Source organism: Drosophila melanogaster, chromosome X, assembly GCF_000001215.4.
Source record: "Drosophila melanogaster chromosome X".
NCBI classification, from domain to species: Eukaryota; Metazoa; Arthropoda; class Insecta; order Diptera; family Drosophilidae; genus Drosophila; species Drosophila melanogaster.
Genome location: NC_004354.4, coordinates 16,560,526 through 16,587,243, shown reverse-complemented (window position 1 = coordinate 16,587,243; position 26,718 = coordinate 16,560,526). Strand labels below are relative to the sequence as shown.

The 26,718-nt window shown below is 39.6% G+C and overlaps 1 protein-coding gene across 4 annotated transcripts; it reads left to right on the top strand.

Annotated features, from left to right (window-relative positions):
* The first annotated feature begins 71 nt into the window (after nt 1–71).
* CanA-14F (Calcineurin A at 14F) lies at nt 72–26,560 on the top strand. 4 transcript variants are annotated; one of them, NM_167523.3, is made up of 2 exons: nt 72–319; nt 18,968–21,771. In NM_167523.3, exon 2 carries the CDS (start codon nt 19,214–19,216, stop codon nt 20,966–20,968), a length of 1,755 nt encoding a protein of 584 aa, NP_727985.2. In that variant the 5' UTR covers nt 72–319; nt 18,968–19,213; the 3' UTR covers nt 20,969–21,771. The 4 variants fall into 4 exon arrangements, with proteins under 4 accessions (NP_727985.2, NP_001245717.1, NP_727986.2 ...); NM_001258788.2 differs by lacking the exon at nt 72–319 and adding an exon at nt 579–950 and having other exon boundaries at nt 18,968–26,560; NM_167524.3 differs by lacking the exon at nt 72–319 and adding an exon at nt 579–815 and having other exon boundaries at nt 18,968–25,567.
* The last annotated feature ends 158 nt before the right edge of the window (nt 26,561–26,718 follow it).

The following is a 26,718-nucleotide window of genomic DNA, read 5'->3' as shown; positions in this document are numbered from 1 at the left end:
CACACCGCACCGCATTCAGTCCAATCGGAATCGCTCCTCGATAAGCCCAGACAAATCACGCCTCTATCGATTTCTTATAAGAAAGGAAAACGAACGAGCGTGTTATCGAGTGCAACATTTGCGATTTGCCCTGCTGCGCGCGTGCACTTTTTATTAATCTCCCGTATAAATCAGATATCCGTGTGCATTTCGAACGCGCTCCGTCAACACACACACAAAAATTAAGTAAAAAGTTTAACACGAATTGCGAATAGCGAAAAAACAAAAGCTTAAACCGTCGAGTGTGAAAATTTCGAGCTAAAAGCAAAACGAAGTTAAGGTAAATTGCAAGCAGTCACTGTTTTTTTTCTCGTGCTATTTTCTACTTCTCATCCTCCTCCATCATCCTGCCCCCTGAACCCCTCCCCCAACATCCTCGACCGCCCCGCCCCCATACAATTGTGCAACACACGCACGCACACAGACGCAAATGGGAGGCTTGGAGCAGTTTCAAACCACCAACAAACACACGCACACATGCCCAGCCACACGCGCGCATATACATATACCGATATACATATGCATACATACAGCTGTATGTGTACATATTCCAATAAGAACGGGCCAAGACGTGAAATGTTTTTTTTTGTTGTGTGTGCATACATACATTAATTGCATTAAACGGGCAAAAAAAATACAAAATATGAAATAAAAAGGAGGAAAAAAAAGCGCAATGTCAATGTCCGCCCATGCCCGTTTCAATTAATTTTCCTGTCGATTTTTGGGCCCGAAAAAAAAGAAGGAAAAACAACAGCGAAAATACGCGAGTGCAACGGGTAAAATAACATGATACACACAGCACATGTGTGTGTGTGGGTGTACATTATATATGTATACATAGGCAACATTTTTTCTCTTATTAGTCATCTTTGGTGTGTGTGATGAAAAGCGATGAAATTTCAGCTGAAGCTGTACGTACATACATCCCCAACAAACAAATTTTTTTCGTGTGCAAAAAACAGCAAGAACAAGTGAAACAAGAATAATTATAACCGAAAAAGGCTGCCAAAGGCAACTGATGGAATGGAAATATCAGTAAAATTCAACAAGAAAACTTTCGTGTGTGCCTATGTGTGTGTGTGTGTGCAAACAAGAGATTTTCTCGAAGAGAGCCGCACGTAAATTACGGCTCTCCTCGTCCTGCGTCTGTGTGCTAGTGTGTGTGAGTGGCAGGACACCAAAAGCTACGAAATTTTCATGCTGTAGCAGCAGCACATAACGGTTCTTCCTTCGCTTTTCTCAATGTGTGTGTGTGTGTGTATGTGTATGTTTCTGTTCTGTTTTTTCTCCTTTTTTTTTACTGTTTTTTGCCAGCTCTGCTGCTGCGCAGTCTCTGCCGACGTTGAATGCACAGTCAGAAATATATTATAATTAATTAAAGTATTTCAACCATTTTAGCTTCATATTTCGTTAAATGATATATTTGAAATAAATGGTATTAAAAAGTCTCAAATAACTCGTTTGGCCATTATATTTTGTCTCTATCAAATTGGAAAGTTAAGCAGAAAAGTTAATCGCATATTCTATATGCCAAACGATAAGAAACTATTTATCTATGAAACATCAATTTGTTTCATAAAAACTGTGTTTCTTTCTGTGCGTTTCTTTGAAATTTGTTTGTCCAATTTGGCGCTCTCTCTTTTTGTTTCCCAGATCTCTCTCGCTCTCTCTTGCTGCCTCTGTGCCTCTTTCTCTCTGTAGCCTCCTTGCGTATTTTGTTGTCCTTCGACTCCTGAGCTCTTAACTCCAGGGACATGCCACAAGGTTCCACTGTGCGCGTGTTTTCGTTCCGAGAGCTTAGACCCAAGGTCCCTGGCTCATCTCGTCACTTTTGCTCCTTATTCCTTATTCCGTATTCCCCATTCCCCAGGATCCCCTTGCTGCCCCAACATCCCGCGAGCCACCCTCCCCAAAATAAATATAAAGGAAAAGTTCACTGCATTCCTGCCTGCATTCCTCTCGAGCTGCCCGAAATCCCACGAGAAGCGGCCAGAAGGTGCCAAGTGGCGAGCTGCTGCCGGGAAAACTGCTGCAATTCATTAATAATTGCGGGGCGTCCGTCCAATGCAATCATCCAATAATTGCTCCATCGGCGTTCCAATCGAAGCGATTCGCAATTGACGTTCCGCCACTCCATATTTCGTATTTCGTATTTCGAATTCCGAATTTCCATCCCCTCGTAATTAAAGAGCAAATGCTGATAACACCACGTTCATGCGTCAAGAAATTCGTGAATTTCTAATACTTTTAATCTGAATCGCAACGAAATTTAAGCAAGGTAGCCAACAAAAGTAAATAACTTGAGCTTCATAAGAAGTTGAACTGTTGATATTATACGCTGTTAAATTCTACGGTAATCCAATATTAACTGCAATATATTTATGGCGTCCATTCAATTTCTAATTTTTCAAAAGTAGCCCATAAAGTTGATTTAGAGCGACAGCAAATTGTTTATATATTGAATATATTTAATTTTATTTGAAAAATGTTCAAATCTCCAACTGAAAATTGTTTTATGCCAGGAAGATGAGAGCCTAAATGTTTAGACCACTGAATATTAATGCTTGCCAGTGTTTTTCAATCGATCGTTTTCAGTAGAACAGAAGGTGCTTATATTAAAACGCAGCGTGGGCTGTTTAGTTTTTTTTTTTTGCCCAGAAATGCCCGAATGCCTCCGCATAAACATGAACGCCATTTAAATGCTATCTATGGAGGGCATTTTGTTTCGACTCCGAGTTACGTTTCTGTCATTTTAAAATGCACCAATTGAATGGGCGACCGATTGAGTGATTAGCTATGCAAATATGCAGTTTGACAGCTAATCGGCCATCGGTTAACATTTGCCAGTTAATTACGAGCACAAGCGACAAGCAGGTGCAATTCGTAGGTGAAATAGATGGATGTGCATGTTGGCACTTTTTTCGAGCAATTAGCTGGGCGACAATTGCTGAAAGTGGTTACCAGAGGCTGCGTGGGAATGGCCAATGGGAAATGAGTCACTCGAATGGCCACAGACGGCCCAGAACCACATAGAAAATCGCATGGAATACAATTGAAACGAGCGGCGAGAAATGAGGCAAAAAAAAAAAATTTAAAATACGAAACATAAAAATAAATAAGAAACTACAAAGCATAGATAGAATTGAATAGTAAGGAAGCCGCCAACACACAGAATTTTCAAAGCGAATAACAAACACACAAAAGTTGCTCAGTCGGTGTGATTTTCTTGTTTTTTTTTGTTCTTTTCTCTTTTCGCACACACAAATTGCGCTAATAATAGCGAAAAAAAAAGGCAGAAGAAACTATTAGAAGTACAGAGAGTTTTTTCTATGTTATTTTTCAAACGCAAAAATAGGAACGCGAGCATAACAACACGAATCGGAATACCTAGAAAAGCACACAGAATGCTCGGTGGAAATCTTCCGTGAATAGGAATATCAAGTCAAGTCGCTTGCAGTTTGCCCTGTTGCACTTAAAAAAATATAACGATGGCCATTTAAGCTGCAAAAAAATGTCAACAACAAAAAATCATTGGCCAATAACGTCAGTACGTAAACTTTAAGGCAATTGAAATGGTCAAGATAAAGCTCGCTGCTGCAAATAAACCCTAAAGTTTTAAAGTTTATATGCTTTAATCAACAGGGGAATTTATTTAGTTGTTTCATTCAAACTCAAACAAAAAGAGTAGAAATTCCAATGTATCGCACCTAAAAAGCTTGTTCATGTCATTTTTTACTGAAATTAAAAGGCAAAAATATTTGACTTTGGCCTGCATTCCACAAATGAAAGAGCTTCACTTTTTCGTACGCACAATAATTAAATCAAACTATCAACCTAAATGCATTTTAACACAAAAGAAATCAAATCGAATGCTGCTACACCATTTCTGACTAATTTAAAAAGAGCAAGTATTCAGCATAGAGCACTGTTAAAATGCGCAAAAAAAACATTGCATTTCATGCGTAGCTTGTTTAACAATGCTTGAAATTCCGCAAGATGTTATTTCCATCTTCGTTTTTTTTAAATAATTATTTATAAGAAGAAACGTGCATTTGACCTGGATTGCGTGAACGAACGCCTTTTTATTAATTTTCGGAATGCTGATTAAATATTAATTTAACCCATTTGCATTTTGAGTTAAGTTTAAAGTAACGTTTGTTTGCCACGGAATGTCAATATTTTTGTTGGCACTGCACAGGCGTACGTTTAATATATGTATGTTCTGTATGTACAACTATGTGCATGATAACAAGGAATTTGAGTACCATTATTTAATTTGAACTATAAATTCGCAATGAAAATTAATCGAGGCAATTTGTTTTTTGTCTCCCCATTTTTCTTTCAAAAAGATTTTATTAGCATTTTATTAGAAAGATGAATTAAAAATGAAGTATACGCATAGTAGGCCAGCGGAAAAAATTACGTATACGAGAGGTAGGATAATGCGAAATCCATTTTATCAGTCAATCAATTAGAATCGATTAATATATCTTAAATCTGGGAAATTTAATAATTTTCTTAATAATTTCGTTTTTTAAACGAATATTTCGCTTCTTTAATTTTGCTTTCTAAACGAAAACGGATAACGCCACAAAAGATTTCTTTGAAGTTGAAGGGAGGTAGAGCAGTGTTATTGTTGTGAACACAGCTGTATGTACATATATACAGTTATCCCCAACAGTTTCGGGTCAATTGACTTTTAGTGTAGTGCTGCAAACACACACACACACACACACATCCCTGCGTTTCGCTCTGCTTGACTTGTGTGGGTGTGCTGGTGGTTGTGTGTGTTAGCAGAGGCGCAGGCAAAAAGGAAAAGCTCGCAAAAAGTAAAAAGCAACACGGCAACTCTGCTGGCGTCGACGCTGACAGAGGCAGCGGCAGCGCACGCAACAAATCGCCTGAGCTAAAGCCAAAGCCTAAGCTCACACAGATAGTACATGTGTGTGTGTAGGTGTATGTGTGTGTATATAGGAGCACACAGGCACGGGCACAGTTTCTCCCTCGTCCTCGTCCACGTCCTCGTCTTCTCCCACTCCCACTCCCACTCTCACTCCCTCTAACGCCACCTGCTCATTTCTCTCTCTCCCACTCCCGCTATCTCTGTTTCACCCAAACGTCATCGCACGGTGGGCGTGATAAACTCAAACATTGAGCCTTGATTTCGCAACGCTCGTTGGTTTGAGTTTAAGCAATGTTTTCAAGCGCGCACCTCTATAAAATATCCATAAATATTTAACGGTCTGCACTTCCTCATCAAAAGAAGAGCTTTTTGCACAGGAAAAAATTGGCAAAAAAAATTGTTACCCCTATGACAGATAAACAGCTGAATCTTCAGCTGATTTACTTAAACTGAAAACTCTATTACAAAATAGTTGGGCAGCTGTGGTAGTTGAACCCGGACCACTGTTACCGTAACAGTCAACGGTAATGTTATGGGCTCAGTGTATGTTTAACTCGTATTAACTCATATGCGGCCGCCTGATTCTCGACACCTCCGGCTGCCTTTTATTATTTCCTTGTTTTCAATGACATCAGCATTTCTTTTTTACACCAACCAACCCCGTTGTGACCCATTGTACTTGGCATTCGTTGCCGTTTCTGCGCTTCATCCTTCGCATCCTCTTCTGCTGCAGATGACGTTTCGGGCCCAAGAAAAAGGATGCGTGCTGATGAAAGTCGGAAGAGGAAAAGGCACTAACCAAAATAAACATAAAAGGAAACTCACGTTGGCCTTTATGAAGTGCCCAAATTAAAATTCAACTTTCGGGTAGCAATTCAAATTTTCGCCCGTAATCAAAAAGCAATTATTTGCTCAATCATAAATCGAGTAATTTGGGAAATGAAATTTGAGCAAGTACAATACAGAAATTAAAGGCGGCACAGTCTGTAAAATCAATCAAAAATCGTCGAAAGTAACGATAGTGTTATTAAGTTCAACTGATAATATTTTTAATCAATTTATTGTAAATTGTGTCACAAAAGGAAAAATTGTTTAGTTTAAATTGGTTACTTTACTAACATTTCTTAAACTTTCGAAGGTAGAATATTGTTATCCTATCAAACATCACACGTTCGTAGCTACCCATCACGTTTATTTTTGTTTAAGCTTTTCGGTGTTTTCCTCTCACGAGGACAACGTTGCATTGTTGTCATTTTTATTGGTGTGCCGTTGTTGCTGTTTTTCCCGATGCCACCCTGTGGTCCTGTTGTTCTTTTGCTTGTGTGCCAGCAACAGGACTCACAGGACACACAGACAGGAGTAGCAGAGGCAGTGGCCGAGGCAGAAACAGAATCAGAAGCAACAGAGGAAACAGAGGCAGGAACAGTGGGTGGCATAGGCATCCACATCCACATCGTTTTCGTCATAATGACCGACTAACTGAGTGACTGCGTACGTTTGTTATCCTGATCATGGGCGTGCGTGCGTGTGTGTTTTTTCATTCTTTTCGCTGCGAGGCTCCAAATGCGCCTGTATCGTATCTCTCTGTTCGTGCATGCGCCTCAACGGCGGTCAGGGTTGACTTTTTGCAGGAGGAAGCAGTCGAAATGGAGGAAGATACAGGACTCAGGACTCAGAGCATAGCATAGCAGAACAGAGCCCAGGACCCAGGCAATCACCCCTTGGTGGCCCCACGGAAACCCTTATAACCCTCTTGCCAGCGCAACGGCAACGAAATTAAGCTGAATCCCAACCAAATCCGCTCGCTTCTTTGGTCTTATTGGATTTCAACATTTGTATGAGTGTGTTGGCGGGTGGGTTTGTGTGTGTGTGTGTGTGCTGTGTGTCACTGTGCTGGGGAATCGATAAAGCATACTTATTTGGATTTTTGGTGCAACATGCTTTAAACTCCGTATACACACAAACAGACACAGATACATAATAATAAGAGATGCACGGAAAGAAACATTTGCTTATTGTGATCAAATTCAGGAATATTAAGAAGAAATTAAAAACATTTTTAATAATACCTTTTTAATAGCAAAGCAATACTAATTTCAATACTTTAATACCATTATGATGCAAATAATAATAATAATAAAAGTTGGCATTAAGGGCATCTTCCGCAGTGAATTCGGATTTAAGAAGTACTGCTCCATTGTTTGAGAGAAATTTATTGGTGATTTTAATACCACAGTGATTTCTGTTGAAATGTAATTATTTAATTGACCTGCGCACTTGTCAGCATAGCTTTTCTTTCCGTGTGAGCAGTGGGCACGGTGTGTCATATTTTAGCATTATATGCTCGGCCAACCCACCGCACATAACCTCAAACCGCGTTATGGCTGCGCCATCAAAAGCTCCGCTGTCCTGCTCTCTCTCCTTCTCTCTCTCTCTCTTTCTCTTTCTCTGTCTCTGTCTATCTCTCTTTTTAGCCCTCTCCTTCGTCCCAGTTAGACCAACTCGAGATTAGCTTCCGGTGGGGATATAAATCATCTCTCGGTTCGTTGCTCAAGTTATAAATATTAAATATTCAAAAGCGACTTTTTCCCATCCTTCCTTCATCTCCAGCTGAGTGTGTGTGTGTGTGTGTGTGTATGTGTGTTTTCCCTCTGCTGGCTTTTGTTTCGCCCTTTCGCTTTCAGCCTCGCACTTTAAACAGCTGCTCCTGCTCCTGCTCCTGTTTCCGTTACCTTTCGCGCCCCCTCTTTCTACCCTCTCCCCGCCCATCCCTTTCGTATTCTTTAAACGCACTCTCCCGGAGCTTCGTTACAGTTACTTTTGCACACATACACTGGCGGTCGTAAAAACCGCAACGCGAATGAATGAAACAACAAAAACCACTTGGGGAATTCCGTTCTGGGGCTCATTGTGTGTGTGCGTGCGTGTATTTGTGTATGTGTATGTGTATGTGTGAGTGTGTCGAGAATTTCGAACAAAGGGAAACCAGGTTAAAGATTATGCTACTTACTTTTCCGAAATTAACCCTTCGCAGCACCTTAAATCAAGTAATACTCAAACAAACAGTAAAGATTCTATTAACAAATTTTTAAGGACGAGTTTTAAGAATTTGTCATAAATGGAAACCAGCGGTACCATGTTGACAACCCATAATCATGAAATAAAAAACTACAAATGTATTCTAAGAATAAGTTTCCACATTTCAAAAGCAGTCATTTACATGAATCTGAACTTTAATCCTAAAAACATCTATAATCATGCTTTTCAAGTTTGATAACCATTTTTTAAACCGGAAATAAGGCATTTTTGTCTACAAAAGTTGAATATTTGAGCAGATTAGGAAGGGTATTCGTGTTGGCCTTCGTCTATTGTGGGTTTTTTGCCCCGTTCGAGTGCATAGTGAAAAGTTGCTTCCTTGTTTCTGTTGCTGTTGTTTTTGTTCGCCTACTGTTGGTGTTGCTGCTTTTCCGTGCTTTGCGTTTGTGCTACTTAACCTTTTTTGTTGGCAGCATTTTGCAAAGTTGTTGGCCAAAGTATTTTATGCTGTATGACGGAAACTTTGCTGAGTGTTGTTGTTACACTCATTTTGATGCTCTTTCCGATTATGTTTGGCCGTTAACATTTATTATGGTTTAATGGATTATCCTCAATATGAGTGTTAATATAGCCTATTGTTACCAAGTGGTATTCTGTATTTCTGTATATAATATTTCCACTTTGTTTTTATATTTTCTGAGCCCCACAAATGTAGTGCTAATATTCCAACAATTTGTTTAAAGAGTGCTCTTTCCTCTCGCCTTTAAAACGATGTTTGTATGTATGTGTGTACTGTTTCCTAGATCCCAAAGGGTATTAAGAAGTCGCATTCCTGCTTTCTCGGTGCCATTTTTCGTACATGTTTTGGTCATGCCGCTTGATTTTGTGCTCAGCTCTTGGTCATCGAGTGGCGGAGCTACTTTTCCTTTTGGCCTCCCTTCGCTTTGATTGTGTGAGTGCACTCAGCATGCAAACAATGCCGTTAGCCAACAACAAAGGCGGTTGCTTTGGTTTTGTTCGCTGGCTTTGTTTTTGTTTTGCTAGCTGCTTTGCATAAATTTGCACACACAAAGCGGGCAACTAACCAAAAAAAAAAAAAATGTCTGAGAAAGAAAGCAGAGGAAAAAATGATGAAAAAAACTAGTGAAAGAAGAAAATTTGGCTAAGCTGTTGCAGTTTTTATGACCGCCACTGTGCGACGAAGGATAATGGCAATGATGACGTTGCCTTGGCCGTTTATCCTCGTTCCGTTGGCTTTGTCAATGACATGTCCTTTTCGCCCCCTCACTATCCTTCAACCCAGCTCGCCATCTCTTTCCAATGCTCGACGTGCGTGTGCGTGTTGCTGCGTGCGTATACGTGATGTTGCATTTTACGGCTACTCGTTAAAGTTAATGCTTTTAAATAGCTTATAGGTAATTTGTTGCTGTCGTTGACACCTATGGCAAGCGTTTTACAAGATTTGCACGAGTGTGCGTGTGTGTGTGTGTGTTGGATGATTGCTTAAATGTGGTCACGATACGCCCATCAGCTGTTTGAACCGACTTAAGCCGCATTTGCGGTGTTCGAATTCATATTAGTGCTAAATCCCCTCAATCGGAAAGGTATTTTCGTTCAATATTTGGTTTAGATTCTACTATGTGCATATGTATATTGGTCGAGGTGTTTAGAGTAAATAAATGGATTAAGTCGATTAATGGTTTGACTAAGGTGGATAGGGTCAGTACGAGTGCATGGGACATGGTCAGCTGATTTGATTTAATTAAACTTAACTATGCTCGTTCTGATTTTTCTATTTCATTACGGCTCCTCTTAGAAGTTCAGTGAGAAGTTTCAAAGTAGATAGTAGAGCAGTGGCAGTTCAAAGGGATGGCATGATGACTTGATTTAATTAAAATGCTCTTGTTTTCGTTTCTCTTTTTTTTTTTTTTAGTTCCAGTACATTTTACTTATTTTACTTAAGAATTCCAGCGAGGAGTTTCATGTAGACACGGTCAGTTGTGTGTTCATTTCTGATATGTTTGCACTTAACTATGCAAAATGCAAATGTATTTTGATAATCGGTGTAACTGAAAGGTAAATGTCACACGAACGACGCTTACTTACATTTGCTGCTAACTAGCTTGAGTAGATTGGGCCATTAGTGCACTAAGAACTTCATTTGTGTCGCAACTTTCGCTTGCCGCTTATTAGGACGGATTTATTTATAAACAATTACATGCGCAGTCTGGCTGGCCACTTTGCACACCTTCGCCTGAACCTGTGCACACCACCCACCCACTACACTCCCCACCAACACACACACACATGCACACGCACACTTGAAACCGCCGCCAGTTGAGCAGCCAGCAAGCAGTGGACTAATGCTAATTGCCGGGTGGAAAGCAAAAGCAAAGCAAAAGCAAGAGTGAGGTGGAAGGCAGATAGAACGTAGCACACACTAAAATTAGGTCGAGCAGTAACAGAGCAGCACAGCACAGTACAGCCAGTAGAATACAATTTGCCGAAAATAATCTCGCTGTGCGACAATTTTCATGCACCAAACAAACAATACATATATACATATGTACAAATACTCATACATGCACACACACACACACACACTCATAGGATATGAAAAATCGCTGAAAGTGAAAAAAAAGTACTTGAGTTATTGGGGCAGGCAGCCGCAGAGGGGCGGGGTGCATAGGGGGATCTTGGGGGCTTAGTTTATAAGATGAATGGGGGGCGTTGGGATCTTTGGGTGGGTAAGATCGGTGGCATCGAGGGGAAGTCGAGATGCCGAGAACTGTCAATCAAACGGACACCAAGAAGTGCGAGGCGTTGATTTGGACTTGGTTTTCTTCGTTTTTTTTTTTGGTTTTGGTGTCCCCTTTTTTTTTGCTCGCTCTTTAGAAACAATAAATTAAGTTAAGCATTCAACTGAACAATATATCGTGAAGATGTGTGTAGCTTAAAAGCGAAAGCTAGTTCTCTAATGCCACTGATTGTGTGTGCCACATGTTTGTGTCCGAAATTATGATGCTATTATAAATTTGCAGCTAGTTTTGAATTGGCATTTATAATTTGTGTAGCCGGTACTTGTACTTGTAGAATATAGTGACAGTATATTAATTTCGCAAAAAGTTAAGACGAATTTCAAATCTGGGTCAAGATAGCTTAGCATCAGTATGTCCTGTTATACATACATACATATGCTATTATTGATTGCTATTTATCATTCTGTGGGAGCAGTGGTTATCTTAATATTATGTTATGTTTATTAACGATTCCTGAAAAGAATCCAATTAAAATCATGAATCGCCTATCAATCCGCCTAAAGCATGTTGCAATACATGTGCTTAAAAAGCAAAGCAATTTGTTTTTGCATTGCCTACTTTTAGACACCTTTATGAGCAAATTAAGGACCCCTATTGAATACTGCTTTCTTTTCTGCCCATTTACACCTATAACCAATTTCCACTGTAGCCTTTTCTGTGCGTGTGTCCAATGTTTTTTTTTTTTTTCATTTACTTTTTTGACATTTTTTTTGTGACATGCGTTTGTGTGTGTGTCTTTGAGCTATATGTCGCGGGTAACTGTACACTCTGTTTGCACCCTAACGGTAAAAATTGGCCAAATGGCGTGCGACCAGCGTGTAGAATAATTGCTAGCGACAGAACGAGACACCGCGTATTGGTTCAGCAAGGAAAAAAAAGCAAAAAAAAAAAAGAAAAAAAATGAAACAAAAAAATCCGCTTCAAATTTCGAACAAATATGTTTTTAACGCCCGTATGTGTTTCGCTTTTTTCCTTCCGTTCCATTTTTATTTATGTGAAAATAAAAATTTTACTCGTCGCGCAGTCTGTCGTGTGTATCCATGTGTTCTAGTGTGTGTGTGTGTGTGTGTGTGGTTTTGGAGGTGGGCTGTGGGTGGGTTCTTTTGTGGGTGACATGTGCATATAGATAGGGGGTGGGGTTTTCGGTGGAGATGTTTGTTTTTGGGTTATTTGTTTCGGACGTTTTTTTTTTCCCCCGTAGTACACTTTCCTCCTTTTGCTGCCTGGCTTTTTCGTTTCGTTTTGGCAACAACGTGACTTCATCATCATACAACATGATCATTGTCGACGACTGCGTAACGTGAAAAACAATTGCATGAATATTTATGTGTGCTCATGTGAGCGTTGTTTCCCCTTCTGCGGTTTTTTGTGCAAACATTTTCTAGCCATATAGCAACGTCGAAGGATTGCCCGGCAAATTGGCTTCGGCCGTAAAATGCGCTTTCGTTTGCGTGTGCCAGCCAAACAGTTTCATTTTTCCCCATTTTGTCGCTAGCTCTATGAGTTTTTTTTTTTTTTTTTTTTTTTTCTTATTTTGGTACTGTCTCATCGTGTGTTTTGTGTTGCCGCTGTTACTGTTGCTCAGTCGCAACGCATTTCTAACTTAATTATTATAATTAATTGGCATCAGGAACAACGAACTGAGACGAAGGGGGGCATAAAAACCATATTGAGGCGAACTAGGCAACACGCAACACGCCCACAAGTGGGCTATACGAAATGTAGTTCAACAGGCGAAAATGGTTGGATGTGGCGCGAATGTTCCAGAATTTTTCGACCACTGTGCAGGAAAATCATTTAAATTAGCCTCTCTTACGCTCGGTCGCGATTCTTACGGCCCAGGCGACAAAAGCCTCCAGTTTATCTGAATAATTTACCATTTATAAACGCCGTTTTCCTTCATGTGTTTGCTCTGTGCTCCAGTGGAAAACAATGCCACACACAGACAATGGATGGCGTAATACTAGTGAAAAACGTAAAACAAAGAATAACACGTAAATGTTTGTTTATAAAAATGAATAAGAACAATTGCTAAGCCATTTTGTGCGCATGAAAGCGGAATTATGCAAATGCAAAGTAAGCCAAGAACATCAACGTGAATAGCATAACAGTTTCGCACTGGCTGCTGTGCCAGTCAGCTTTTGTCCGTCGGTCTGTCGTGGGGACCGTGTTCCATTTCCATTTCCACTTCCAGTGTTCGAGGTGTAAGGTGCCACCTAATAGCCCATAGAGTAGAGTCAGTGGGGTATACAATATTCGATACAAAGTATTTAATATAAATCGAAAGTTTGTTCCAAGAACTGGTCGTGTCCGTAAGTCTCTTTGTCCGTCCGTATAAATGCCAAGATCTATTATATAACATCAACTGCAAATCTATTTAACAAACTCTATGGCTTAAGTGAGTTCTAAAACCATAAACAGAAGCATATAGTTCATCATACGTAACCTAGTACTCAATGTATCCCACTTGTGATTGCATATCGAACACAAATATTATTATCGTGTCGCTCTGTTTTCAATAACGCTCCATTGTTCACAAATACAAACAGCAATTGTTGTTGGCGGCGGTTCGAATGTTGATATTTAACTTCTTTTTTTTTTTTTTTACCAGACACCGCAAAGCAAACACATAAACATGGAAGCAAACAGCTGCTTTTTGCTGACCCTCTTAAGTTCGCTTTGTTTCATTTGGTTTCGCCTCGCCTCGCTTCGTTTCGGCTTGGTTTGATTTGGTTTCGCTTATGTAGTTCGGTGTCTAGCCTTTTGTTCTTGCCATTGGCATTCGACACACTTTTTAATTAGTTTTGCCACATTTTGCAAATAGTTTCGAGCAAACACAGCACTTGGCCCGCTTTAATTAAAGGCTCGGATCGCTTGATTTGCATTCAACAATAAATATTTACACATTTGCGGTTCCTTTTTTTTTTTTTTGTTTGTTTTGTTTTCTAATTACGTTGCCGAGAGCTGCTTTAATTGTGACGGTGGCAACCCTAAAACCGACACCCCATGCATAATTGTATTTTCGCAAACGGTGATACAAACAATCGAACGCAAAAGATGCAGGCATGCATGTATTTACTTGTTGGATAAACATTGGGAATACAGAACGCTAAATTTATGGATTCAGTTTCAGTTGAAATATTACAAACGTGTGGGTGGTTGGGCAGTTTTTTTTTTTTTTTTTTTGTTTGTTTTTGGATGGCCAGACCTGGCACACATGTTATATCGCATGATATAAACCACCGACCGTAGAACAATGCCAGCGAGAATTTTAAACCGCAAACGCCGCCTAGTGTCCGTGTCCGTCTAAAACAAAAAGTAAATGCCAAAGAAGCGAAACGAGAACGAGAATAACAACAACCAACCAACCAGAGAAATTGAAAAAAAAAAAGCCAGCCGGAAAAAAGTTTGTCTCTATATAGGACTGACACCTGTACAAAGCGTCAATAAGTGAGGCCAAGTGGGCTATTAAATGCCAAGTTAATGGGTTGAACAAATTGTTTTTACCAGTTGGTGTTGTTATTTTCCACTGTTGTTCATTTCGCTTCGCTTGGAGTAGACGCATAAAATGCATTAAATGTCCGCCAGTCTGATCGATTATGTGTGGGTATTCAATTTGTGCTACCAACAACTTATGTAAATCCAGCGATAAGCACGTGAGCGATAAGAGCGAGAAATTAGGCCAATTACCTTATCGACGAATGTCAAGATCAAATGATTATACATTAATTTGAAAATAGTTCGAATAGTGCAAGCGACTAATGCTTTCGATAATCGTTTAATCCAAGAACATGGGCAACGATAAGCAAGTGAACGATAAAAGCGATAACAATGAAAGCATAGTTTAACTTATGAGCCGCATGTAAATATAACAATAATCTTGAGTTCAAACTTTAAAAAATCCCATTTAAGAGTCTCTTGAACATTTTCATTATCATTTATCCAATTATTTGTGCTCTTCTTAAAAGTCCTTAAACTTGAACATCTAAGTCCAATGGCAGGGGAATATTTTTCTTATAAATATTCTATAGTTGAATGCCAACCGTTTGCACTTTTGCCACTTTTAATGAAGGCGTATAAACGCGTGCCAATATATATTTATTGCCATAAATTGAGCAAAAACATTAGCACAAATTACAATTGACATGGCGATGGAGGCAGAAACACATGTGTGCAATATGTGTGGCTGTGTGTTCATTACGCGGTCAAACTGTTTTATTTGCATTAAAATTGAGGTTAATAACTATGGCGCAAATTTATTGCAACTGTCAATGCATATCCATTAAAACGCTTGCGTTCAATTTGATGCGTCAAATGGTCGATTAGCAACCGCGCAGCTAGCCACAAAACCACCGACGTGACATCGCCCTTCCAACCAATTGGACATTATGGCATACGGCCCACTAAATAATTAATTCCGTTCTCTGGCTGAGTGCTAATTTGAATTTGAAGCCTCTGCTGGTTTTCGATTTGTTGGTTGTTGTCAACCTCCCGAAATTGTAGCGACGTCATCAATGTGAAGAGATACTCAACAAATCGATTAGGCTTTTGAAGCAAGAACATATTATCTATCAAAGGTTTACCTTCTACATTTGGTCAACAATCAGTTGTATATATTTACAACATGATCAAATGAATCACAAATGGGCTGCGATCGAACAAGAAACACCAGAAATTGACTTAATTTTCGCACAATTACGTTTGGGCGCACGTTACCGATTTGTGGCGCCCAACGTTGCACATTCTGCACATTATTGCACTCGGGAGATTTCAGTAACGAGTGCTTATATAATTACGCCGACATGTGAGCCGAGCTTCGTACAAAATGAAGACATGACCATTTATGCACATTAATGTGTGTACAACGTAGCACACAATAAATTGCACATTGGGGACGAGCCCCTCCATTATGGCAGTGCAATGCGCACATATCGCTCATCTGACAGCCGGAATTAATTCAATAAAATCCGTAACATTTTATCAGCCATTAATTAAGGTATTAAATGAAACACGACGCCGTTGTTGTCTAAGTGGTTTGCCTAATTTAATTGATTGGAAACTATTGTGGAAATTATCAAGTTGCACAAATGAGTATGCGTGTGCGTTGTTTGGATAGTTATACAGATTCGTTGAGAAACACAAACGCGGTGTAGTATCTGTATATTTAAATTGAATTTAGACAATACAATACAAGGCTAAAATACGCTATTCGAAAAAACTCACAAAATAACGAAACGTTCGCATAATTGCCTTTTAATAAGCCGTCAAAGATACACATTCTATGTGAATATACTTTTCTATATATGTATACCAGATGTGTAACAGATCGCAACAGGTGTTTGTGGTTACTGCGGAAACTTTTAAAAGCAGATTTTTTTTTTATGATTTCAGTGACGAATTCTACGAATAGCTAACAATTGGCAAAGTAATTTCTATTAATAACACATAAACTAAACTAATAACTTTCGTTTTAAAATGTTAATAAAATCAATGTTTTTACCTAAGAAAAAATGTTAGACAGTTCGTTTATTCTGGTGCCCACTGTCAGTCTGATATCGTCGGAAAAGTAGCACAGACTTTGTAAACAAAAAGTTGTATTTCATTAGCCCGCATGGCGATGTTTCACCTACAATTTCAGTTGTCTTCTAGCGACTTTGTTTTCTTTTTTTCATTCTCTGTTGTTTTTTGTTTTTTTTTTTTGGCGGGTTGGAAGGGGAGGACCCTTCTATTTCGTCGAGTGTAAGATGGGGGACACGTTCAGCCAGGAATGTCGAACATTTAGCCCCTTGTTGTGGGTGTGTTGATGCGATCGTGTAAACGCAAAAATATGCGCAAAGCCATAAAAACCTAACAACAGGCAAACAAATGAAATATATATGCATGAAATTAGCTGTGTAGGCAATGATAAAATGTTGTTCCCTCTCCAATTGGCAAAACTCGTTTAATAATTAAAAATCAGCTCACACACACACATCTCAACAGTATTTCGGTATGTGTGTGTGCGTTTCATCAAATTTATATTTGCATAAAAGCCACTTTGTTATTAATATCAGTTGCCAATTCCACATTCATTGTTACTGTCAATTTCAAAGTTGCACAAAGTGTTGGCCATAAAGTTTGTAATCAGTTTTCGGTTGTAATTGTCTTCGAGTGATTTTAATGTCTTTTCATAAAAGGAAGCAACATGAAACTGAGTCGTTAACTTACTTTGTTCGAAAGTAATTGATTTTGGGAATGCACCACAGCTTAGTTTTTCATTTTGTGTGTTATGAACTGAAAGTTAAACAGCTCTGCTTAGATATGAGCTGTACGAACTTAGCTCTTAATAAGATTATGATAAAACTAAAGGCAGAACAAGTAAAAGCTAGAAGTTTTAGCTTGCTAAATAATTTCCATTTCCCGTTTGACTTCGTTCTTTTCGTTTACGCAATCAACTAGATTTGCATTGGATTAAAATCAGTCGGCAGGTTAATTTTTTTGCGTCATTCCATCGCCTGTTCAATTTGGTAGCGACAGCTGACTTTAATTTGCAGCTGTGTGGATGTGGCGGTACCACGGGGCGGATGGTTGATGGCCGCTCGGCAGGACGCACGTGTTTTTGGCCCTATTGTTTTGGCCACTACTGCTGCGTTACTCGGCCACATTCTGCAGTTGTCAGTCAGTCAGTCAGTCAGTCAGTCAGTCAGTCAGTCAGTTAGTCAGTCAGTCAGTTAGTCAGTCAGTCAGTTAGTCAGTCAATACGTCACTGGCAGACGGACTGGTCGCAGTTACTGTAGTCTATTTATTCGTCAGTTAGTCTGTCCATCCGTCTGTTTGTGCAACCGCTGCGGTGATTGTTAGCGCTATATTTATTCAGACGGCGTTGATTATTTTTCTAATTTATTCGCACATATTTGCATTTGTGCAAGGAATGACAGCCAGTCAGCCAGCTACCAACAAAAATGTGTTGTGTGTGCATGTATGCACAATTGCGAAACACTGCAATTAATCAAAAAAAAAAAAAAAGCCAAAGCGATGCCAAAAACGTCGAAGTGTGTGAAAAAAAAATAAGGTAACAGGTAGTGGCCAATTCGGTCATGCTCGCATTAACTGTAACTTGACACCCGTCGTGTGGCTTTCGTCACTAGTTTCGTTGCGTTTGCTCTAAACGTTAGGTTTCCAGCTCAATTTGATTGAAAAACTGCATGAATGGTTTATATAATCAATCACATTATTACTAGTCCAACACAAATTCTGTGTTTATTGTTGCTTTCGTCACTAGTCTAAGAATGAATATATATCATTTTGCAATGACAAATGTTCGACATTGAAATGGCCGTAGCTTAAACTTTTTATATTCTGTCACTAGTCTCAAGCTTCTGGAAGTGCAAAATGCAAGCTTGAAATAATTACACAACACCCAGAAGGTTCATTTTGTATGTATATACGATTTCCGTCACTTGGTTTAACCTTCAGAATTTGCAATGCCCTTTTAAGCATGTTTCATTACAGCCACTGACATTTAAAATGCGTATAAATAACATACATAATGTATTTCTGACGTTTTCAATTAATACCCTTCGCATATAATGTGCCACTTTGTTCTCAATCTTTAGTCTTTTCAATTGTAATTTCAGCAGGTACTATAGAACTTATACATATACATATATACATACATACATATATGAAATTTGAACAAATAGTATAATTTTCGAATCTAATTCGGTTCTTGATTTACTGTTGCAGTTGCCTCATTTCCTTATTTCTGACTAATAAACCGCTGAAATTTCGTTGCAATTGTTTAACTGTAAATGGCCACCCACACACCTGCAAAATTGCAATGTGTGTGTGTGTGTGTGTGTGTGTGCGAGCACCACAGTGGCGGTCAAGATAATAGCACTTTATAATAGATGTTGCTTATAGTTGGCTTTACACAAATATTTGGATAAAATCTTTTAATCTCGCTCATCTGAAAGGCATAATTTTGAGGTTCCTCTGTTAGCTACCCATAATGTTTGTATTATTCTATATATGATTCATATGCTTGTTATGAAAAGAAAATAGTATAGATGTATACTATTTAGCACATTTGGTGGTCGGGACTCTTTTATTTTTAATAGCAGCCATGTACTGTGCGCCAGCATGAATATAAATACAAATGCTAACTGGGCGTCCACATTTTTCATTGCAGAGCGCGTGGAATAGCAAGCAGTGAGAGAGGGGAATACCACGGACGAATCAGGACATAGACAAGGACAAGGAGCAACAGCAGCAGCAGCATTTGGCGGTGGAGCAGGAGCTGGCGCGTCTGGAGCAGTGACACGTGATCAACTCTTACGGGTGGGAAGGTCAGCAACCAGCAGCCAGCAGAAGCTCCAGAATCAGCAGCAGTCAGCAGTTGAGGACGCAGGCGGGGCAGTCGGAGGATCGGGCAACCATGTCTTCGCCGGCGGCGCAGAGCAACAGCAGCAGCAGCCAGTCGCAGTCCGCAGCCCAGCAGCAGCAGCAGCAGAATCAAAAGGCCAATGTCAACAACACACACGACAACAAGAATGCCGCGGCGACGACGGGGACAGCGGCGGGATCGGGATCAGGCGGAGCGGCAGGCTCGGCGGGCACACAGCAGCAGGGTCAGGGCGGCACTGGAACCTCGAGCGGTCCATCCAGCCCAACCAAGCGCAGCACAATATCGACAAAGGAGCGTGTGATCGACAGCGTGGCATTTCCGCCGAGCCGTAAACTCACCTGCGCGGATGTGTTCGACGCGCGGACCGGAAAGCCGCAGCACGATGTCCTCAAGCAGCACTTCATCCTGGAGGGCAGGATCGAGGAGAGCGCCGCCCTGCGCATTATCCAAGAGGGCGCCACGCTATTGCGCACGGAAAAGACGATGATCGACATCGAGGCGCCGGTGACGGTGTGCGGCGATATCCATGGCCAGTTCTACGATCTGATGAAGCTATTCGAGATTGGGGGCTCGCCGGCGACCACCAAGTATCTGTTCCTGGGCGACTACGTCGATCGGGGCTACTTCAGCATCGAGTGCGTACTGTATTTGTGGTCGCTAAAGATCACCTATCCGCAGACGCTGTTCCTGCTGCGCGGCAACCACGAGTGCCGGCACTTAACCGAGTACTTCACCTTCAAGCAGGAGTGCAAGATCAAGTACTCGGAGCGCGTGTACGACGCCTGCATGGACGCATTCGACTGCCTGCCGCTGGCGGCGCTCATGAACCAGCAGTTCCTCTGCGTGCACGGCGGTCTGTCGCCGGAGATACACGAGCTGGAGGACATCCGACGGCTCGACCGCTTCAAGGAGCCTCCCGCCTTTGGCCCCATGTGCGACCTGCTGTGGTCCGATCCGCTGGAGGACTTCGGCAACGAGAAGAACTCGGACTTCTACACGCACAACTCCGTGCGCGGCTGCTCGTACTTCTACAGCTACGCCGCCTGCTGCGACTTCCTGCAGAACAACAACCTGCTGTCGATCATCCGGGCGCACGAGGCGCAGGACGCCGGCTACCGCATGTACCGCAAAAGCCAGACCACCGGCTTCCCCTCGCTGATCACCATCTTCTCGGCGCCCAACTATCTCGACGTGTACAACAACAAGGCGGCGGTGCTGAAGTACGAGAACAACGTGATGAACATCCGGCAATTCAACTGCTCGCCGCACCCGTACTGGCTGCCCAACTTCATGGACGTGTTCACCTGGTCGCTACCCTTCGTGGGCGAGAAGGTCACCGAGATGTTGGTGAACGTGCTGAACATCTGCTCCGACGACGAGCTCATGACCGAGGAGAGCGAGGAGCCACTCTCCGACGACGAGGCGGCGCTGCGCAAGGAGGTGATACGCAACAAGATCCGTGCCATTGGCAAGATGGCGCGCGTCTTCTCCGTGCTGCGCGAGGAGTCCGAGTCGGTGCTGCAGCTGAAGGGACTGACGCCCACGGGCGCCCTGCCCCTCGGCGCCCTCTCCGGCGGCAAGCAGTCGCTCAAGAACGCCATGCAGGGCTTCTCGCCCAATCACAAGATTACCTCGTTCGCGGAGGCCAAGGGCCTGGATGCCGTCAACGAACGGATGCCGCCGCGGCGGGATGCAACGCCCTCGCCGGCGGAGGAGGGCCAGAAATCACTGTCAGCCGCGGCAGCAGCAGCGGCCAATGCAAATGCGAATTCAATCAATGGATAATTCTAAGTCAGTTAGCACCAGCTACAGCTGCAGCTACATATGTAACAGTCAAGTTAGTCAGTCGGATCGATGGGTCCTCTAGGGATCCGGTTGGTCCAGGGGATCGGAGGAGAAGGAGGAGGAGGAGGAGGAGGAGGAGGAGGAGGAGGAGGAGCAGCATAGTCAGTTGGTAGTCGACAGTTAAGCAGCGAACGGTGGGAGGGAGTCAGCACATACAGTTCGGAACATAGGAATAGTCTCAAGTTCGGCTCAAAGAAGATAAACACTGGGCATATACAGACATAGAACACAACTAATTGAAAGATCGTATATAGTATAGAAGGCGAAATTGATCAAGGATAGTAAGGAGCAAGAGCAGAGACACCACCACCATCACCAACACCACAACAACACAGCAACAACAACAGTAACAGCAACAGCAGCCACTACAACAACAAGAGCGGAGCAGCAGCATTGCAGCAAGCGTTAACGAGTACTTATTGGTATTAAATGCAAAAATGCATAACAACAACACCCCCCCCCCAAAATGGAAGCTAATTATAAAGTTGAAAGATTATAGAATTATATATATAAAAAAAAAATATATATATATCAAAATTTTGTGCAACGTTATATCAAAAGAGCAAATGTAAAAGCTAAGCAGAAGTATTAAAGTGCGCATGCGCGCCTGTCTTTTTTGGCAAGCAGTTGACCATAAAGCAGTAGACACGAAGCAGTTGCCAGTTGCGCGCATTTCCCCATTCAAGAAGAAGAATGAAGAAGAAGTTGATGATGATGATGAAGAAGATTTAAAGAGGCAAACCAAACAAAAAAAAAAAAAAACAAAACAAAAAAACTTAATAAAAGCAAATTAGGTTATTTAAATTATTTGCTAACAAATTGTAAGACGAATCGGAAACCAATCTCTCATCTCTGTAAAGTCAAACCAAACGAAGTGACAAAACCAAACGAGAACTAAATCTAGCATCTAAACTGAAGCGAAAGCTTAGGCGAATTCTACTACTTTCGTTGTGTGGCGTCTGCGGCGACTTCTTCTCAACAACAAATAAAAAAAAAAAACAAATTAAAATTAATGAAAATGAAAATGATAGAAACAAAAACAACTTCCTACAACAACAACAGCAACAGCAGCAACAATATTTTACTACAATATTTTAATACAAGAACAAGAAACGACTGAATCTCTCTCTATCTATCTAACTATCCGACTCTTTCTCTCTCGCACACACAACATCAAACACCACAAACACACACACACACACACAGACACACAGAACATGCAAAACATACATAAATACACCAACAAGCAGGGCAATGATCCAACTCAAAGTTGATCGTCCCCTGCCAATCGTTTATCGGTAATTGTTTATCGTCGCCATTGTCGCCTCACACTCTCTCATCTGGTGATTGTGTATGTGGTCTTTATATACGTGCCATCTTTGTCGTAGTCATTAGCTGAATATATAATTAGTACACTTGCATGGGCTGCAGCGATGCAGGCGCCAGTGCTGAGTCAACCCACCATCCTTCTCCACCTGCAGCCTGCCAGCAATCGAAATAATCGTTATCGAACCTATCGAAATAATCGAATCTCAAGGCGCGTCGATAGGCTGCTGTCCAAACTCTTCCCCGTTTCCCTCCAGCATTTGCGCCTGCTTCGTCCTCGTGGTCGTGTGCAAATCCTTTTTATACTTAATGGAATTTTAGTTACTTTTTAAAGTCGAAAAAAGAAGAAGACGTAGTGGAGAATTCAAAGGGGGATATGAAGAGAATAGAATAGAGCAGAGCAGAAAAAAATAAATAGAAACGCGAAGCCTAACTAATGAAGATTGTAATTAACGTGTGCAAAGGGAATTTTGTTATTTCTTAAATTTTTTTATATTTCTTGTTATCTTTTTTATAATTTGTATTTATTGTAAACTATTTATATATATATATATACATATACACACACAATCAGCAACACACATAATATAAATACATAAATATATATTTATAAACTAAATTGTTGTTTCTACTTCATTATTGTTTACTACACCTTTTTCTATAAGCGTTAAGTAATTTAATTAAATGAATTTAATAAAATGAAAATTTAAACAAACAAAAAACCGCCTGCAGCCAAAAAGGGCAAGGCGAAACGTTTTCTTAAACAAAAAAAAATTATATTCTACAATAAGTCTTAAGGGAAAAAATCATTAACAACAAAAACAGAAAAGAAACCGAACTATGTGAATTAACTATTAAGTTTAAATTATACAAGATGAAAATGAAACCAAATAACGTTTACAACCATTAACAAAAATAATATGTTGAAACCAAAAAAAAGCAAACAATTGTGCAGCATGCAAAACCACAAAAAAAAAAAAAACTTAAAACAATTTTTCAATTTCGACAAGACAACAAACAAACCCAATTTAAAGTTTAAAGAACATGTAATACAAAATGCAAACTTATAGCAATTTGAAGTACTTTATAAACAAATATACATACATACGCCTAAGAGAACGTATATACACATATATATATATATATTTGAAATAGTTAAGGGTCGAAGTTGGTACTATATGATTATGCGCACGGCTTATTTGCGAATACAAATGATTTCGAGTGTAAACCTTTGGTTTTCAATTTTGCAATCAAGGTTTTAGCCTAGTAATAGCTTTTGTGACTTACTAACTTGCTAATAAGAGATTAACTACGATAGTTCGACTTGTATTGACCAATAAGCCGTGCGCATATGCCAAGCATGAGACGAAAAGAGAAGGAGACGTAGAGCGAGCAGCAGCTAATCGAACATGATACAAGAAAGCAAAAAGAACAGAAAAGAAGAATGCGAACGCGAATGTGCAAAAGTGCAGCAGCAATCAGAAGGACAGTTGAAAGTCGGTGACATATTCAAGTTATGTTGATAGGCACCCATAAACACACAACCGAACACCCCACACACAAACAAATACACGCCGCATGCTTTTTGCGAGCGAGGTGATGGAAAGCATGCTTGGCGAGCAGAGCACCAATCAAGAAGAAAGCATGCTTTTGGCTCCGTTTCCACTGGACATTTTCCACTTGCCGCTTCTTCCTCGCGTGTTTTTTGCCTTTGCGCGGTTGCCCATGCGCATCAGCGGCTACGTCATCAAGCAGTTAATGGTTACAGATGATTTACATTTATATATATTTACATATATATATATATATATATATATATATATATATATATATATCCATATACAATATAAACCGATCTAATGTTAAGCGTTTCACACACAGACACAACAATTTACAAGACGTTTATGCATTTCGATTCAATGAAAAATCAAGAATACGAATAATACAAATATTATAAACAATAATTACAATAATGGATTACAGCAAGCAAGCTCTTACTATTATTTTTAAAGTAAATGAGAACTTTTTAACAAATTACCGCAACCCGTATACATATGTATAGCATATAACTGAATACTTTTCTCTCCTCCAACGTTCCCACAATAAAAAAAAAAGGAAAAAAGCAAAATTACAAATTAGCGCGCTCTTCTAACATAAAAAAAGCAAATGCAAAAACCAAAGTAAATTTAATTAATATACACATATATGAGAAGAAACCAAAAACCAAAATATATAACATATTACGAGTAAGCAAATAATATATAAAAATACTTTTATACTATATACACGAAGCCTAAGAACTAAACAAAAGCGAAACAAAATTATATTAACGACTACCCCTCTCGCTCTAACCTCTCCATTCTCCTGTTGTCCTGCTCTTCTTTTCTCTCTCTCTCTCTCTCTCTCTCTCTCTATCTCTCTCCGTCTCTCTCGCACTGTGAAACTCCCGACTCGACTTCGACCTTGACCCTTTATCTTTTCTCTCTCTCTATCTCTATGTCTTTCTCTCTGTCGTTTCGGTGACCTCAGAAGAGGACCCAGCAAAAATGCGAAAACCATACCAAAAGCAAAGGAAAATAACACTTTTTATCGGTACATTTTCTACTACACCATATATGAATAGGAAATACAAGAGAAGAAGAGGAAGCGAATATAAAGTTAAAACCAAATTACCAACTACAGCAAACCACAATTTCAATATAAAAACGAATGGGTCCTATTTCGAACTTGACTTTCGGCACCGTTTTTGTAAAATCCCTTGAGTTTTGAAACCATTTCGAAAGCTGCCTCTTAGTATGATATGAAAAACAAAACAATTTTGATTTGAAAAGTCTTTCATAGCACGCGTCTAGGCAGTTTTTTAAGTGGTTTCAAAACCCAGAGAATGATATTTAAAGATAGCCAAGACGTGATAAAAAAATACCCATAAAAACTATACTCAAATTTCAGCCGAAAGTTAAAATTAGAATGGCCGATTACAATCAATTCCACACTCAGTTCGATATCGAATAAATCGCATATTGAACATAAATGTTTTTAGAGTTTTTTTTTTTAAATTTCCGTTAGACTGTTAGTTTATCGATTAGCTTGAACTACTATGTACAATCAAATATTTAAGTCGCTTTAAGTAAGCCATTTTGTTAACCAATTGTTTTTTTTTTTTATAATCGTATATACACTTATTAAATTTAACGAGAATAAAGAGAAAATGGGAAGATTTCTTGTTTTTCGTTTCCACTCATCTCATCCATTGCAATGCGAATGAAAACCTTTTCATCATATGTATGTATGTATGTAATTATATACGTTACCTTAATTTTTTTGATACATGTATTTTTCAACATCTACTTCCTGCCCTCGAATGCTTTAAAAACTTTACACGAAAAAGAAAACAATTTAATATATATTATAAACAAAAAAGAAATGGACAAAGAAAAGCAAAAACAAAAAAAAAACAAGAAAAACCAAGTGAAGAAAAAACCAAAAAACAATTAAAACTTTACCTTTTGGATAAATCAATTTAAATGCATATTTTATATATATTTAAACATTTATTTATATATAACATGTATGATAAATATAAGTTGGAAAAACTTTGTCAAAGCAAAAAGTTTATATACTTATATTAAAGAAAAACAAAAAACAAATGGATGGAAGATGGGAAAGGAAAACCAAAAACCAAATAAATAATATTAAAAATGCAACATAACAAATTAACAAACAAGAAAACATCACATCTAGATAAATCTCTTAAAAATTTTCAATTTTATTATTAAACCGAAACCAAAGTTAATGGATAAACAAATTTATAAACTGTATTGCAAGGGGCAGCTGGCTGGCAAAAATTACATAAAATTTGCGCCGTTGTGACAAAAATTGTACGCAATCCAAGGAAGATAACAAATTAATTTACAAGATAAAGATGATGATAATGGAGATGTAGACGATGGAGAATAAATGAAGGCAACAACAAAATGCAGACAACAAGTTTTAACCTTAAGTGAATGCAAAACAAAATGAAGAAACCCAATGAAAACAAAATGATTATCAATGTTATTAACATAATTAATATTAACAAAAACGAAAAAAAAAGAACAAGCAAAAAAAAAAAACAAAAACAACCAAAAAAGAAATACAAAAACATTAAAAAAAATATACAAGTACCTATCCTGAGAATAAAATGCGCGCACATTTATTATTTCCTCTAAAAGTTCGTTTGAGTCGATTTCGCCACCGGGGAATTTCAGAATAAGCATATACATATTTAATCCCGGGAAGCATATCCACCAGTAGAAGGCTGGAGAAGTGGTGGACTGAGTGAGTAATGTCCAGAATTTGCTCGAAAATTAAGGAAGAGGTAAGTG